At 45.0% G+C, this 16186-nt stretch overlaps 1 protein-coding gene across 1 annotated transcript in view; it reads left to right on the top strand.

Annotated features, from left to right (window-relative positions):
- The first annotated feature begins 996 nt into the window (after window positions 1-996).
- LOC115115040 (CXXC finger 4) overlaps window positions 997-16186 on the top strand; it is a 34069-nt gene continuing 18879 nt past the window's right edge. The window contains exons 1-2 of the mRNA XM_065016772.1: window positions 997-2341; window positions 4198-5193. Coding sequence (XP_064872844.1) covers window positions 4330-5193 — 864 coding nt within the window. The 5' untranslated portion in view covers window positions 997-2341; window positions 4198-4329. The remainder of the gene's footprint in view (window positions 2342-4197; window positions 5194-16186) is intronic.

Below are 16186 nucleotides of genomic sequence, written 5' to 3'. Positions count from 1 at the left end.
CGAGACTATTATTCCTCATCCACCAAACTTTACAGTTGGCACTATGCATTAGGACAGGTAGCGTTCAACTGGCATCCGCCAAACCCAGATCCAATGGCGGTGAGCTTTACACCACTCCAGCCGACGCTTGGCATGGCGCATGGTGATCTTAGGCTTGCGTGTGGCTGCTCAGCCATGGAAACCCACCTCATGGAGCTCCCGATGAACAGCTATTGTGCTGATGTTGCTTCCAGAGGACGTTTGTAACTCGGTGTTGATTGTTGCAACCGAGGACAGACGATATTTATGAGCTATGCACTTCAGCACTTGGCGGTCCCGTTCTCTGAGCTTGTGTGGCCTACCACTTTGCAGCTGAGCAGTTGACACGCTTAGATGTTTCCACTTCACAATAATAGCTCTTACAGTTGACCGGGCAGCTCTAGCAGGGCCGAAATGTGAAGAACTGGTGTGGCTGAAATAACTGAATCCACTCATTTGAAGGGGTGTCCACAAACGTTTGTATATATAGTGTATAACTGTGAAGGGTAGTCCTTCACAATGGAATAAATTTAAATTTTTAGAGTATTTAAACTTGTTTTACTTTTTAAACTATAGATTTATGAAGCATATGTGTATACAATTATGTAATTTACCCATTCAATCATTCTCCATAATCAGTGCTTACTATTGCCACAATCTCTGGGAACTCCGGAAAAAATTTGCTCTGACTGGGGAAAATCGATTTGAATGGTCATCCAACTCGGAATTCCAGCACCGGAACTCGAGCCTCTTTTTAGAGCTCCGACTTTCCGACCTGAAGATCACTGACGTCATTATTTGACCTCGTATTTTTCGAGTTCCCAGTTGTTATGAATGTGGCAGATAGCTCCAGACGTTCTGTTAATTGCTCCGCTCATTGTCTTGGCTGATTTGTGGGAGTGGCTAATTGCCGCACAGGTGCCTGTCATTTGTAATCAGGGGTGTGTGTTGCTGTCTGTTTGGGAGAGCTTTGTTTTAGCCGCAAGCAATTTTTACTTTAAAGTTTACCGTTTTAAAATAGGCTACTTATTTAAGTGTATTTTCAAGACATTTTAAAGTTGACAAGTGATCTGACAGCTTTGTCACTAATTATAACTAAAGGTAGATTTCGGTCAAATTGGGATCAACTTCTATTTGGGCAAATAGCCCAGATCTATTGAAATCGCATTGTGTTGGCACTTTTCATGCATAGTCTATTCATGAAATTAATTACCTTGAGTTTGAGGGATGTTTAATCATTTCAGGCTAGCCTACACCACCAACTGCACATCTATATGCCTAATTTGTGTTGGTTGAATGATTGGCTCGGTAATTGATTGGCGCCATAATTTCATTATTCATTACATTACCATATTTCACGTGCATTAGCGAGAAATTATATTCCATAATATTGTGAATGGAGTGCATCTCACATGGGCACATAGAATAAATGTGCCGTGCATCCATGTGTTTCTACGCGGGAGCCATGCATTTGTGGCCATCGGGAAGGATTTATAGCCTAATCGTGATGAATCCCCGTGGTGGCACGCGCAGGTCTTCGTAATTATGGCAGTCGTTCTAACCGAGAGGGGAGAGAGAAAAAAACACCCTGATAGGAGGCATTTTATCTTCATCACTGGACCGCTCAATTCCAATTAATTTGACAAGATTTCCCTCACGCGAAGCGCAAATCCCTATTAAAAGACGCATACTGTAAATGACAACCCTCTAAACGCTTCGCGTGTCCGAATGAAATGGAAGAGGAGAGAAAGGGAACGACAAAAGGTTAAGACGCAGCTTCCCGGAGTTATTTCCCGGCAGAGCGCCCTAAGCCACAGTCATTGGCCCTAAGCCAGCCCCCTCCCGAGTGCTCCTAGTGTTTCTATAGTAATTTCTAACCAATGATCAGTAGGTGTCCACATCCTAGCTTCCTCACCTCAGCACCAATCAGCCACACACAGCGACAGGAGACAGCGCGGAGCTAACACTAGGCAGCCACACACAATACACCTCGGACCAAGCAGAGGAAACACCTACAACGCACCGTTATTTCCCCCCTACAGCGCCGTGGTTTTATAATAATAAACCGTTTTTTTTTCTTCTAAAAAGCTCGATAAGCTATCGCTTTAAGTTTGCTATTTTTTTGTACTTTTTTTCTCAAGCCAGGAAAATAAGTCTGTAAACATGCTCCTTTTGTTTTGAGCGCTCTTTTTCAGTGTGGCTGTGCTCTTCCCACATCCTCGCGTTATTTTGTATCTCCATCGCGCCTTGCGGTAATGTGCCGCTCTGTGTTGGCAGCCGACTGCTAGGCGTCTGGAATCTCTTCTCGCCAGGAACCTGGTAGGTAGGTGATGCTCTTCCATTTTACCCAGTACAGGCAGCGTCATATGATATTTTGCATGCTTTTCTGAGACTGCTGCCCCCCCCCCCCCCCGAATCCTCTGCCCCCCCCCGATTTACGTCGGCTAAAGCTGTCGGTAAAGTGATCCAGGCGCTGTCGGATTGATTGTAACGGTTTATTTGTACTGTCCAGAGCCTTCTATGGATTGTTTCTGCATGACCTTTGGTCTCCGAGTGTCTCCGACAGACCAGACTAGCGATAATTAATGGAAACCACAGCAGTCACACAAGGGCTCGTCAGTCGTCATCGGACGTACACTACTGTGCTCCTCTCTCTGTCTCCCTCTCTCGCCCTCCCTCTCTTTCTCTAAGTATCGAACATTTCTGTCTTTCCAAAGTTTGTTTACAGGCTGAGAATCGATAGTCGTGACTTGATTGCCTTTGGGCTGCCTATTTTGCTCCTGGGGTGAATTGATTAAGTAATAATGACTGCGAGCAGGGCCGATCATTGAGGCATGGCCGGTTTTGTTTACTGGTGGCGGTGGGGTGCTTTTGGGATGGCACACCAAGGCATGTTTTTTGTTTCCACCTACTATCTGTCTTATCTATCTATCTATATCTATATTATGCATTTGTATGGATATTTGCTTCATATTATCAGGTAGGCTGTCATTGTGTTCAAACCGTTACTATTACATTTGTTTAATATTGTGATTTTAGAAAAATTATGATATATTTGAGCTTTGTCCTCAAGTTGAATATTAATCAAACAAAAACGGTTAATCCATTATTTGGCATGATTTTCATAATTCAGTCATTTCATTTTGTGGTAGAGGAGATGTAAGCACAATTACTGCTTGCTGGGCAGTTGTAGATATGTTCTCTCTCAGTGGTTCCACTGTTCCTGTGTGGATATTTATCATTCATTTTGGGAGCTAGCTGTTGGGTTGTACCATGGAAGAGACTCAAAATGCTTCAGTGTTTACCCGCAATGGATTGGCTTTGGCAATTAAACAAAGAATGAAAGAGCCTGCAAAAGTTAATGGAGGGAGGGGGAAAGAGAGAAGTGTCTAATGGGGCTTTTATCAGTGGAAACCAATTCCAGACAGACTGGGGGAGAGAGAGGGAGAGAGGGAGGGAAGAGAGGAAATGGACTCTCCCCCCCCTAAGGCACTTGACACTACGGTTGTCTGTGGAGGTCTGTCTGTGGCTTCACGGGTTGGATTGAAATGCACCAGTGGTGGTCTCTCTCCGCTGTCAGTGTAATAGAACCCGGGATCCATGAATGAAAAGCAGGTGCTATTAAGAGGCCGAACGGGAGTGGGTTTACACAGGTTGGTTTTGTGTTGACGTTCCAGAGTAGTTAGTTTCAGTGAGCATGGATGATACTTTTTGGTTGAATATTGTGTTTATATTGTTAAAGTGACTGGTGTCGTTTATATCCCATCCATATGTATTTGTTTATCCTCTGCCAGAATATACCATCAAATACAGAATTGATAAGACTTATTTCAATATATCCAGGAATCCTTTGACAACCGTATTTAAAAAAAAATCTCTTGACATTCTCTCTGACACGAAGCTAGTGCTGTCTTCTCGAGCATGCTAATTCCTGTATCCCGTTATGACATGTTGGTGTGTCACAGCTATTATATTATTGTCACCAGATAAGGATCTGCTCGCAATAGTTTGAGATGCGTTTCATTCTAAAATAGTCGGAAAGAAGAAAATGAATGACATGCCAGCTGATTTGTCAAACGTCTTTTATCTGCTTTTTATCTCATGGAAAAATGGAAATGGATTAGGCTGAGGATGTTGTTTTCCTGTTGTGTCTGTAATTGTTTGTTCTTTGTGTTCTAGTGCTGGAGGAGACAGAAGCAGGATGGTAACATATTGTTGGTGGTAACCAGCAGCTTCTAGTTTGACGAAGGCCACCGTTGACGGCGACCCCGGACTCTTCCCCAGTGAACCCTGCTCAACCGTCCCCCAGCCATGTCTAATATAAACAATGCTCTCTGCATTGAGACCGGACAGAACGCAGATGTGTCTCTCTTACAAAAGGATAACCTTCAGAACCTGCAGAACCTGCAGAACTTGCAGAACCTCCAGGATGGTGGATTAAGCCAACTTTTGGATTATAACGCCGAGATGGAACGGTACCGCTCTTTCGCAAACTTTTACAAAACCAACGGCGCGTTCGGCCAGACGGCCAAGATCGCCCGCATCACGACCCCCATTTTCCCCAGTGCCCGGATAGGCATGTCCCCGTGGAACTGCGATAACGCCATGCTCTGGGGGAGGAAATCGGCCACAATAAACCCTAATAGGACCAGCATGCACAGGAATGACTCCCAGAGGCCGGGGAAGCATGGCGTGCCGCCAGAAACGCTACAGCAAATGGCAAATAATAATTTCCTCTCTACCTTATCCCCCGAACACTGCAGACCTTTAGCGGGAGAATGCATGAACAAGCTGAAATGCGGCGCCGGCGAAGCAGAGATAATGAATCTCCAGGAACGTGTCGGAACTTTTTCCGCCATTCCGGCTTTAGGGGGCATCTCATTACCTCCCGGGGTCATCGTCATGACAGCCCTTCACTCCCCCGCAGCCTCGGCAGCCGTTACAGACAGTGCGTTTCAAATTGCCAATCTGGCAGACTGCCCACAGAATAATTCCTCTGCGTCCGGCGGGAACCCAGCGAAGAAGAAAAGGAAGCGGTGCGGGGTGTGCGCGCCCTGCCGGCGGCTAATCAACTGCGGCGTGTGCAGCAGTTGTCGGAACCGTAAGACGGGCCACCAGATCTGCAAGTTCAGGAAATGTGAGGAGCTGAAAAAGAAACCCGGCTCGTCGCTGGAGGTGAGAAAATAGAACCAGGAAACCAGGAGGGGGCATTCACTCCCTCCCCCTTTTCCTTTCTTTTGTTATTATCCTTCTCTCCCCTCCTTCACCGTCCTCCCTCCCTCCCCACACTCCAAAGTATTAACCTTTTCATCCAGTCACGTTTTCTAAGCCCTTGAAAATAGTTTCCATGCCCACCCATGCCTGAACATCCCCCCGGCTTCTCCAATCTGCCTACCCGCCTAGCCTAATTGGCAGTAATTAGGGGTGTTTGTGCGGAGCGCAAGCTGAGCTTGGCTCAGACACCCCGTAATTGCTGCCAGTCAGGCTGGGGCTGGAACGCATCCGAACAACCCCGGGCTTGGCTCGGCTCCAAGCCAGAGCTGGGAAATGGTTTTCAGCAGAGAGAGCGAGAGAGGGGGTGAGAGAGTCATCCCTCTCTGCACCCCGGTCATTTTAACCAATTATGGAGACCGTCTCTGGACGGTGAAGATCGATTACCCACAAAGCACCAGGGCCGACCACCGTGAGAGTGATGGCAGGGCCCGCTGATGGCGTCCGTCTCATAACACTCCCCTAGTTTAATACGGAGGGAGGGGTGTAATGAAATAAAATCCCCCCCAGACACATTCTGTTCGCCTGATCCTGTAGGAATTGATTGAGGATAGCGGGTTTTTGAGGTGAAATCATTTTCTATTGTATTTGAGACCATTATGACCGAATGTGGATCAATATTTTAGGGGTGATACTTTTCACATACTTGAATACAGTAATGATGGGCCCTAGAAAACAATTGTGATGCAAAGATGTCTGGAAGTTTTTGGGGTGATGCACTTACAGTAATGGGATAGTGCTGGAAAAACTAGTATTGGTGTGTTTTTGGTTTTTAGACCAAGGAAGGAAAGAGAGAAAATGAACAAACAGAATTGACAGCTAGCGAGAGCATTTCGTTTCAGTGCCCTCTACATTTAGAGGGCAGGGCTGTTTTTTTTTAATTGCTGATTTTAATAGATTTATTTGGCGCCTGACATTTAGTTTATAAAGGACTGTGGTGGAATACAGATAGTTGTAAGATTGTGTTCATGGCAATGACTTCCTCTGACACAACACAGGTTTCTATTGTGGTACACCACCACCACACACTATGGCACGGTAGGCCAGCACGGGCCAGCGATTGGTTCAATAGTTAAGTGGCAGGTAGAGCCGAGTTTTTAAAAAGGGGTCCTAATATAATATCACTTGGTCTACTGTTGAATAACTTACTGTACAGTACGTCTCTCTCCAACGTTTAATAGTCCTTTTTCAGAACTTGGTCGTGGTTATGAATGTGTTGAAAGCTTGTTGTTCCTTTGAGATACAGACATACACTGAGTGTACGAAACATTAGGAACACCTGCTCTTTCCATGACGTAGGCTGACCTGGTGAGTCCAGGTGACCAGCTAGGATCCCTTATTGATGTCACTTGTTAAATCCACTTCAATCCGTGTAGATGAAGAGGAGGAGACGGGTTAAAGAAAGCACGAGGTTCCTTGTTAGGCGGTTTTCTTATTGCTTCCCTTGATGTTTCTTGCCTACCTTATAGAAAACAATGGAAACATTGATTCATAACTCCTGAATGATGCACAGGATCTGAGTGAATATGCAGATGAATGCATGTTGTGGATCTAGTGAAGACCCAGGATATCTTTTTATTATTTACTCATCATACCGCCAATTTGTTCAGGATTTTGTTTGGTTCCAACAGACTGTGTATAAGAAAGTGAGATTGTTGGCTGGTTCCATGCTTCAGACTGAATGTTATGATGGAATTAGTAATGATACTGTCCTGAACTGTCTTCTAGGTCCATCTGAAGGATTGTGAGTTAATGGTTTCTGTGTTAACGGTACACTATGGAGGTTTAGTTTGTTTACCTCAAATTTTGGATTCAGTTTAGACTGTATGGTACACGCATATACTACCCTGTGTATTTATTTGGACGGAGAAGCTAAACATTTGGCTCTACACTCCAGTATTTTGGATTTGAGATCAAATATTTTATGAGGGGATAGTACAAAATGTCACCTTTTATTTGAGGGTATTTTCATGCACGTCTGTTTAACCATTTAGAAATGAAAGCACTTTATGTATCTCGTCCCCCATTTGAAGGTGTCACGTTTGGATGGATTTATAGTGCATTCACTTTAGTCAAGTTAATGATTTGGTCCCATATTTCTAGCGTGCGATGACTACATCAGGCTGCATTCAGTGTTGACTGTATGGTGCATGTGGTAAAATATTGATCACTTTGCTGCCTCCATTAAACCACACAATCCTTGTTACCCGTGTTACAGGTAGGTCCGTGTTTTCCTAGACTGGTCCCTGATCTGTTGACAAAGACCTTAGGCGTTGGCTATACAGCCTGGGACCAGGTTAGTGTTATTGATACTTGGCTTGATTACCAGTACATCAACATCAGCTTTACGACATATAACTCCTTTAACCACAAGAGACATATTCCCTCTGCACCTCCCTCTGAAACCTGCTTGTTGTGGCTTTTAAAGTCCTACTCCGGTCTCCTTTTCACCTCATTTAACACCCAGTTCACTTAACAAAAGGCAGATCTCAGTAGGTGGTCCTGGGGGAGGGGGGCTTTTTTTTTGTTATCTATTCCTCAAGCAAGGGGGGCTGATGACATCACAGTCACTTCAGACCAACTCTTTGAATGCCCTACTCCTTGGAAGTTTGAAGTTGTCTAAAATACACTATTTTGTGCAGCAATTTCTTTTGGTATCCTTTAGCATGTGTTTACTTAGTTTTTCAACAGGAAAAGTGAAAAAAATGACTACAGGATGTCGTTAAATGCTGGCGGTTGCAGGTGTCTAATAGAGGCTCATTTGATGTTGACTCCACATCCCGGGTCCTAACAGGTGTTCTCAAACGAGGTGTTCAGGAAGACGCCCTTTCATGCCTGATGGATGGTTTGGCTGGGTTCGGGAAAAACATCCATTTGCCAACTAAGACCGTTGGAATTACCATGGAAGGAAGGGAGGGTGTGAAAAACAAAAACAAATCCAAACTTGCTTTTAAAAGAGAGATAGGTACTTGAATTGTGAGTTCTGTCATTCAGATTATGGGGTTCCTCTTCTACCGGTAACGGTAATGATTATTTATGTCTCGGTACCTGTAATTATAGAATCAGGTTGTGCCGAGGAGGCTGTGTGTGTGTGTGTTGGGGTTCAAAGGCATTGTAGAAGGTGTGAAGTTAGTTACATACCCACTTGGGTTGGATGTATTTTTGATATGTTCAGATTCAGTCCTTTTTCACCACATCTCAGTGCTGTAAACAATCCTGCATGGTTCCATGTTGAGACGCAAACGTGGTGAAAATAAGCACTCGAGCGAGTTTGTATAGACTTCAGGACAGGTGCACGGGGTCGCACGCAGTCGCACGCACGCGGTCGCACGCAGTCACACACAGTCATGCTGTCGCACGCACGTAGTCACACGCACACAGTCACGGGGTTGCACGCAGTCACACAGTCGCACGCACGCAGGCACACTCACACAGTCACACTCACACAGTCACAGTCCCCCACTCCACACACACACACACACACACACACGTAAACATTAGCAGCTTGTACCTTTCACCTAGGAAGGGAGGAAGAGACTATAAGCTAGCGGCAGAAGCCAGTTAGATTTGGTTGTCAGTGTTTTCCACATGGGAATCACCCTGAACTAATTATATCTTAAGTAGCGCTGGATAAATGCAAATCAGAATTTTACTCACACCCCTGAAATCGGAGAGCCAATTTAATCTAATACCCCCTTTAATTTAGCGCACTAATGCAGGACCCTGGAGGATTGCCCTGTGTCACCGCTGTGCTGTTCTGTTCTGCAGCAGTCTGTCTGCTTCTCTCGCTCTCTCAATCTGTCATTCCCTCATTCTCTCTTTGTGTCTCCATATCTCTTTCCCTCTCTCTTACTCCCTCAATCAATCAATCAATCAATCAATCAAATGTATTTTACATCAGCCGATGTCAGTGCTATACAGACACCCAGCAAGCAATGCAATCTCTCATTCTCTCTCACCCCTTCCATTTGTCTCTTTCTCTCTCTCACCCCTTCCATTTGTCTCTTTCTGTCTCTCTCTCTCTCACCCCTTCCATTTGTCTCTTTCTGTCTCTCTCTCTCACCCCTTCCATTTGTCTCTTTCTGTCTCTCTCTCTCTCTCTCACCCCTTCCATTTGTCTCTTTCTCTCTCTCACCCCTTCCATTTGTCTCTTTCTGTCTCTCTCTCTCTCTCTCTCACCCCTTCCATTTGTCTCTTTCTCTCACCCCTTCCATTTGTCTCTTTCTGTCTCTCTCTCTCTCTCTCACCCCTTCCATTTGTCTCTTTCTGTCTCTCTCTCTCTCTCTCTCTCTCTCACCCCTTCCATTTGTCTCTCTCTGTCTCTCTCTCTCCATCCTTTCCATCTCTCTCTCTCTCTGTCTCTCTCTGTCTCTCTCTCTCTCTCTGTCTCTCTCTCTCTCTGTCTCTCTCTGTCTCTCTCTCTCTGTCTGACCCCAAAATGGATTAGTGTGGTGTAGAGGAGGCATCTCACTCAACCTAATATTTCCCCAGCAGCTAACTCTGCCTGGTGTGGCTCCAGGGTTCTAGGTGCAGTCGTGTTCGTGTGTCTGAGAGAACCTATACTCCTCTTTATTTCAACAGGGAGTCCCATTGAGACCAAAGTCTCCTCCGCAAGGGGGCCCTGCGTCCTGCAGTTAAACACAATGTCATTGTAGCCCTGGTACGGTAGACCAGGTCTCACCAGGGCTGTGACAGTTTCTGAGTATATCCCAAATGCTTATGTCCTGCTCCCGAAGGCACCTTCCAACTGAAGTGTTGACTGAACCCAGGTGTTATTTCTCATCTCTTCTTTTACTTCAGGCTTACCACTTAGTGTGTGGAGCGCTATCACACTGTTACACTGTAGTTGATTTTAGGGAAGGACTCATGTTCCAGGACTAATGTGTATCCATTTCTCTACCAGCCCCATTCAGAGGTTGTCTTCATAAACAGTTTAAAAGTGTGAGAGAGATGCAGCTTAAATGCACCATGAATTATTGAAAGATCGCTAGGGGCTGTCAGAGGGAATGAGATACTCCGTTTCCCCACGTGCTAAAGCTACTATTGCTCATTGAGCGATCTTCACAAATTCATACGAATAGCGATGCGCGAGTTAAGACGACGACAAACTGTGATTGTGGACGGTTGGCTTGTTAGTTTTTAAAGATGGCTGCTGTGTTGTGCGCTGAGAAGTAAGGCATTGTGCAGGACTCTTTCCCTCCCTGAGTGTGTTGGTGTATCATAGTGCTTTGTGATGTCACAGACCAGAGAAATGTTCAGCAGCATCTTTTTCTATTCAGCACAGGGTGAGGCCCTAAGACTCCCCATTCAGATTGTAGTACTTGGTACAGATCTACAGCGTATCCTTTTCAGTCAAACAAATTCGGAGGCCGGCGGTCTGCTCCATTTTCCTTTATTCCCAGTCTCTTTGCTAGTTCTTCACTTTACTTGACAAATGGGTGCTCTATTGTACAATCTAACCTCCTTACCATCTTGCCAATAAATACATATTATCCCATTTAGAACGATTCAATACATCTGAGATTTGTTCACAAGATGTTATAAGGCTCACGTTTACTGCAAGATGTCAACAGCAAGAGTATGTCTTCCTAGCCTGCTTGAGAGACAAGGGACAATTCCTCAGACATTTCAAGTAATATTTTATTGATTGAGTTTCTGAGACATCCAATGTATCCTTGTATCTTGTAAACAGAGCCACTGTTCACCGCGACACTATATACTAAAAGGAGATGATTAGCTAGCCTTGGAAAGGTGTTTACAGGCTATCTCTGATACCATGGGTTGTCTTAACATGCAGGAGAGAGAGAGAGAAATGGAGCACAATCCCATTGAACAGAAAACCGCTTCTCAATTAGCGAATCTGAAAGGCCACCGCCATGGCATCGGCCCCAGGAAAAACAGAGTGCCACGGAAAATGGCGTGCATGCAGCGCTCTCTCTCGTCCTCCTCTCTCTTTGTGGCGTGTTGTGAAATACATGAAATGGCGAGATGAAACGTCGGCGGTCAGCAGCGGCACAACATCCTCTGGCATAAAAACAACATTTTTTTAATTGTGATAAGGCACCCTAAAATGGTGGGAGGCAGGACCTTGAAGAAAATAGAGCCAGGGATCCATCTCAAGCCTCTTAATGAGAGAGAGGCCGTGCCAAATAATCGCCGGACGCGTCGGCGGGACTGCGCCCCGAGTCTAATTTGTTTTAGGTGTGCTCAGAATAGATAAGGACCAATCTGTGGCCTTTTCTTCCCTCTCCCTCTCCCCCAACCTTTGCCTCCCTGGAGATAACGCAGAGTCGCCCCCCTCCCCTCCCAGCCAATCTCTTCAGGCAGAGAGTAGCGAGGTAGAGTGGAGGGTGGCGAGAATGAAATAACCCTGAGGGACAGACGGCCTTTTAGATCGGCGGATCTTCTATCTTGTTGGATTTATTTGAGTTTTAAAACCACCGATTTAATTTGACGGAGGTCTGAGTGAGGGAATAAAAGACGGAGGGGGAAATGAGGCCCCTCACGCCTCCTCACACGCGCGTGGTCTCAACCTGAAGGGCAACCTTAAGCTTCTGTCAAGACAATAGGATTTTGCCAACCGAGCTGCCACGCAGACCGCTTAATTATACATACCTAGCCTCTCTTCTCCTCCCTGCTGCATTCCTGCATGCTACCCTCTACCCGGGGCTACTCATGAGAAGCCAGGGTCTCTCGGTCTTTGTTCCCTTCTTGTCTTTTTAACATTTATTTATTTGATTAAGATTTGTCTTGCAGCAGCGGTGGCTCTGTCAGCTTTCATTTGCAACACCGCTAGGCTATACTCCCAGTCCCGCCAGCAGCTAGCAAAAAAGCCCTTAAAGAATTGATAGTTTTGCCACTGCCACCAATTAAGTCTGGGGTGTAATCGGAGGTGCCCTTACAGCCCCGCGGCCCCGTCTCCTCCCTCTGCCCCCGTTTTGATTTAACATCCCACAGCTCGGTGGAGAGAGGGAACTCGTTGTCATTGGCCTGAATAATAGGAGAGGTGGGATGAGGGAGCGGGGGAAGACGGTGGGATGAGGGAGCGGGGGAAGAAGGTGGGATGAGGGAGCGCAACGGAGCGTGGCGGGTGGACAGCGTGAAAGTGCAGGTGCTGAGGACGTTAATGTGTGGCACCTTTAAATTTTAAACAGATGGTAAATTATGGATGGTCGGCTCTGGCAGAGAACTTAAAGGTATCTCGTCATTACTGGGAACCCGTGTGAAGGGAGAAGAGCGGATGTTAGTAAGTGCAACGAGGCCACTGCGTCAACCATGGCAGTTTAGGTCTTAGCACATTTACAGAAGGATATTCATCTAATTGTAATATAGTGTTTCTCAGCTATCATTGCAGATAGCTAATCATTTAGAATATGGTAGGTGCAATGATGAGGTGTCTTGTTTTCAGGAAGAATCAGGAGAAAACAACCTGTTTGTCTGGGTCTGAAATGGCTTCCTATTCTCAATGTAGTGCACTATAATGGACCCCTATTCCTTATTTACCAGTAGGGCACTATATACTGTAGAGGATAGGGGGCCATTTCAAACACAGCCATTGACAAAACCCTTTCCAATATCCCTCTGCCTCTCTTTCTCTCATCCAAGGGAATTGACAAGGAAGTGAGTTTCTGTCATCTATTTGTGGTGGATATAGAGATCGGTCAGTGCGGTTAAAGCGTCTCCATTTCTGCAAGTCAGATCCACGCCTATCACCACCACCTCCCTTTACTCCGGGTCTGCTTTCAAATATGAATATTTCATGCCAAGCATCTGATACCGTCTGCAGCGAGACATTTTAAGGCTTTTTGTTGTTGTTGTGATTGAACCCCTCGGGGTTAGAGAATGTCACTAGAGGAGTGAAGTCAATCGCTGCCCCCCGAGCAAAGAGGATAGAATGGATGGTGCCTCTGTTGATGACATCAGGAGGCGTATTTTCCATTCACAAACCAGGAAGGACGTTGTATATAGAGCCGTTGTCACTTTTGCTGTTTACGTTCAATGACAAATGTATTGTATAGCTATGGTTGTAGAACTAGAATCCACCATAGAACTATAGAATGTTGTTCATATTCTAAAAGGAAGTAGTTTTTGTCACCATAGAACTATATCATTAATTATTCTATGGTTGTCACACTGAGAGAGATGGTTGGAGTAGTTCCACTGTGAAGAGCAGTGGGAGGATCTGGAAAGCTTTGAGAGAGATTGTTGGAGTAGTTCCACTGTGAAGAGCAGTGGGAGGATCTGGAAAGCTTTGAGAGAGATGGTTGGAGTAGTTCCACTGTGAAGAGCAGTGGGAGGATCTGGAAAGCTTTGAGAGAGATGGTTGGAGTAGTTCCACTGTGAAGAGCAGTGGGAGGATCTGGAAAGGAGCTGGTTTATTTTACTTTCTGTGTCTGATCAGTGTGGAGCTGGATGACTGAGCAGGGGGTCGTCTGCTTAGATTAGTTCAGTTTTAAACGCTTTGCCTTCAGCGTATCACGTTGCATCGTTGGCTGGCTGTTTTCTGGCTACGCTGTGACTGGGTGTCGGTTTTCTGTTTTAGTAGTTTGTCTATCTTGGTGTCAATCAAATCTGTGTCCGTTTGAACCTCTTCTCCTATAGAATGACGTTAGTGTGTCACCTTGTTTTGTTGGCTGGTTACACTGTGATTGTGTTGGTTAGTTACACTGTGAATGTGTTGTTTGGTTACACTGTGAATGTGTTGGCTGGTTACACTGTGAATGTGTTGGTTGGTTACACTGAATGTGTTGTTTGGTTACACTGTGAATGTGTTGGCTGGTTACACTGTGAATGTGTTGGCTGGTTACACTGTGAATGTGTTGGTTAGTTACACTGTGAATGTGTTGGTTAGTTACACTGTGAATGTGTTGTTTGGTTACACTGTGAATGTGTTGGCTGGTTACACTGTGAATGTGTTGGTTAGTTACACTGTGAATGTGTTGGTTAGTTACACTGTGAATGTGTTGGTTGGTTACACTGTGAATGTGTTGGCTGGTTACACTGTGAATGTGTTGGTTAGTTACACTGTGAATGTGTTGGTTGGTTACACTGTGAATGTGTTGGTTGGTTACTGTGAATTGTTGGTTACACTGTGAATGTGTTGGCTGGTTACACTGTGAATGTGTTGGTTGGTTACACTGTGAATGTGTTGGTTAGTTACACTGTGAATGTGTTGGTTGGTTACACTGTGAATGTGTTGGTTAGTTACACTGAATGTGTTGGCTGGTTACACTGTGCTTGTGTTGGTTAGTTACACTGAATGTGTTGTCTGGTTAGTTACACTGTGAATGTGTTGTCTGGTTACACTGTGAATGTGTTGTCTGGTTACACTGTGAATGTGTTGGCTGGTTACACTGTGAATGTGTTGGCTGGTTACACTGTGAATGTGTTGGTTGGTTACACTGTGAATGTGTTGGCTGGTTACACTGTGAATGTGTTGGTTGGTTACACTGTGAATGTGTTGTTTGGTTACACTGTGAATGTGTTGGCTGGTTACACTGTGAATGTGTTGGCTGGTTACACTGTGAATGTGTTGGTTAGTTACACTGTGAATGTGTTGGTTAGTTACACTGTGAATGTGTTGTTTGGTTACACTGTGAATGTGCTTGCTGGTTACACTGTGAATGTGTTGGTTGGTTACACTGTGAATGTGTTGGTTAGTTACACTGTGAATGTGTTGGTTGGTTACACTGTGAATGTGTTGGCTGGTTACACTGTGAATGTGTTGGTTAGTTACACTGTGAATGTGTTGGTTGGTTACACTGTGAATGTGTTGGCTGGTTACACTGTGAATGTGTTGGTTGGTTACACTGTGAATGTGTTGGTTAGTTACACTGTGAATGTGTTGGTTGGTTACACTGTGAATGTGTTGGTTGGTTACACTGTGAATGTGTTGGCTGGTTACACTGTGAATGTGTTGTCTGGTTAATTAAACTGTGAATGTGTTGGTTGGTTACACTGTGAATGTGTTGGCTGGTTACACTGTGAATGTGTTGTCTGGTTACACTGTGAATGTGTTGTCTGGTTACACTGTGAATGTGTTGGCTGGTTACACTGTGAATGTGTTGGTTGGTTACACTGTGAATGTGTTGGCTGGTTACACTGTGAATGTGTTGGTTGGTTACACTGTGAATGTGTTGTCTGGTTACACTGTGAATTTGTTGGTTGGTTACACTGTGAATGTGTTGGCTGGTTACACTGTGAATGTGTTGTCTGGTTACACTGTGAATGTGTTGGCTGGTTACACTGTGAATGTGTTGGTTGGTTACACTGTGAATGTGTTGGCTGGTTACACTGTGATTGTGTTGGTTGGTTACACTGTGAATGTGTTGGCTGGTTACACTGTGAATGTGTTGGTTGGTTACACTGTGAATGTGTTGGTTGGTTACACTGTGAATGTGTTGGCTGGTTACACTGTGAATGTGTTGGTTGGTTACACTGTGAATGTGTTGGCTGGTTACACTGTGAATGTGTTGGTTGGTTACACTGTGAATGTGTTGAATGTGTTTGGTTACACTGTGAATGTGTTGGCTGGTTACACTGTGAATGTGTTGTCTGGATACACTGTGAATGTGTTGGTTAGTTACACTGTGAATGTGTTGTCTGGTTACACTGGTTACACTGTGAATGTGTTGGCTGGTTACACTGTGTGAATGTGTTGGCTGGTTACACTGTGAATGTGTTGGCTGGTTACACTGTGAATGTGTTGGCTGGTTACACTGTGAATGTGTTGGTTGGTTACACTGTGAATGTGTTGGTTGGTTACACTGTGAATGTGTTGGTTGGTTACACTGAATGTGTTGGTTGGTTACACTGTGAATGTGTTGGTTGGTTACACTGTGAATGTGTTGGTTGGTTACACTGTGAATGTGTTGGTTGGTTACACTGTGAATGTGTT

This window comes from Oncorhynchus nerka, unplaced genomic scaffold, assembly GCF_034236695.1.
Source record: "Oncorhynchus nerka isolate Pitt River unplaced genomic scaffold, Oner_Uvic_2.0 unplaced_scaffold_876, whole genome shotgun sequence".
Taxonomy (NCBI): Eukaryota; Metazoa; Chordata; class Actinopteri; order Salmoniformes; family Salmonidae; genus Oncorhynchus; species Oncorhynchus nerka.
This window is presented reverse-complemented; position numbering and strand designations above follow the sequence as displayed.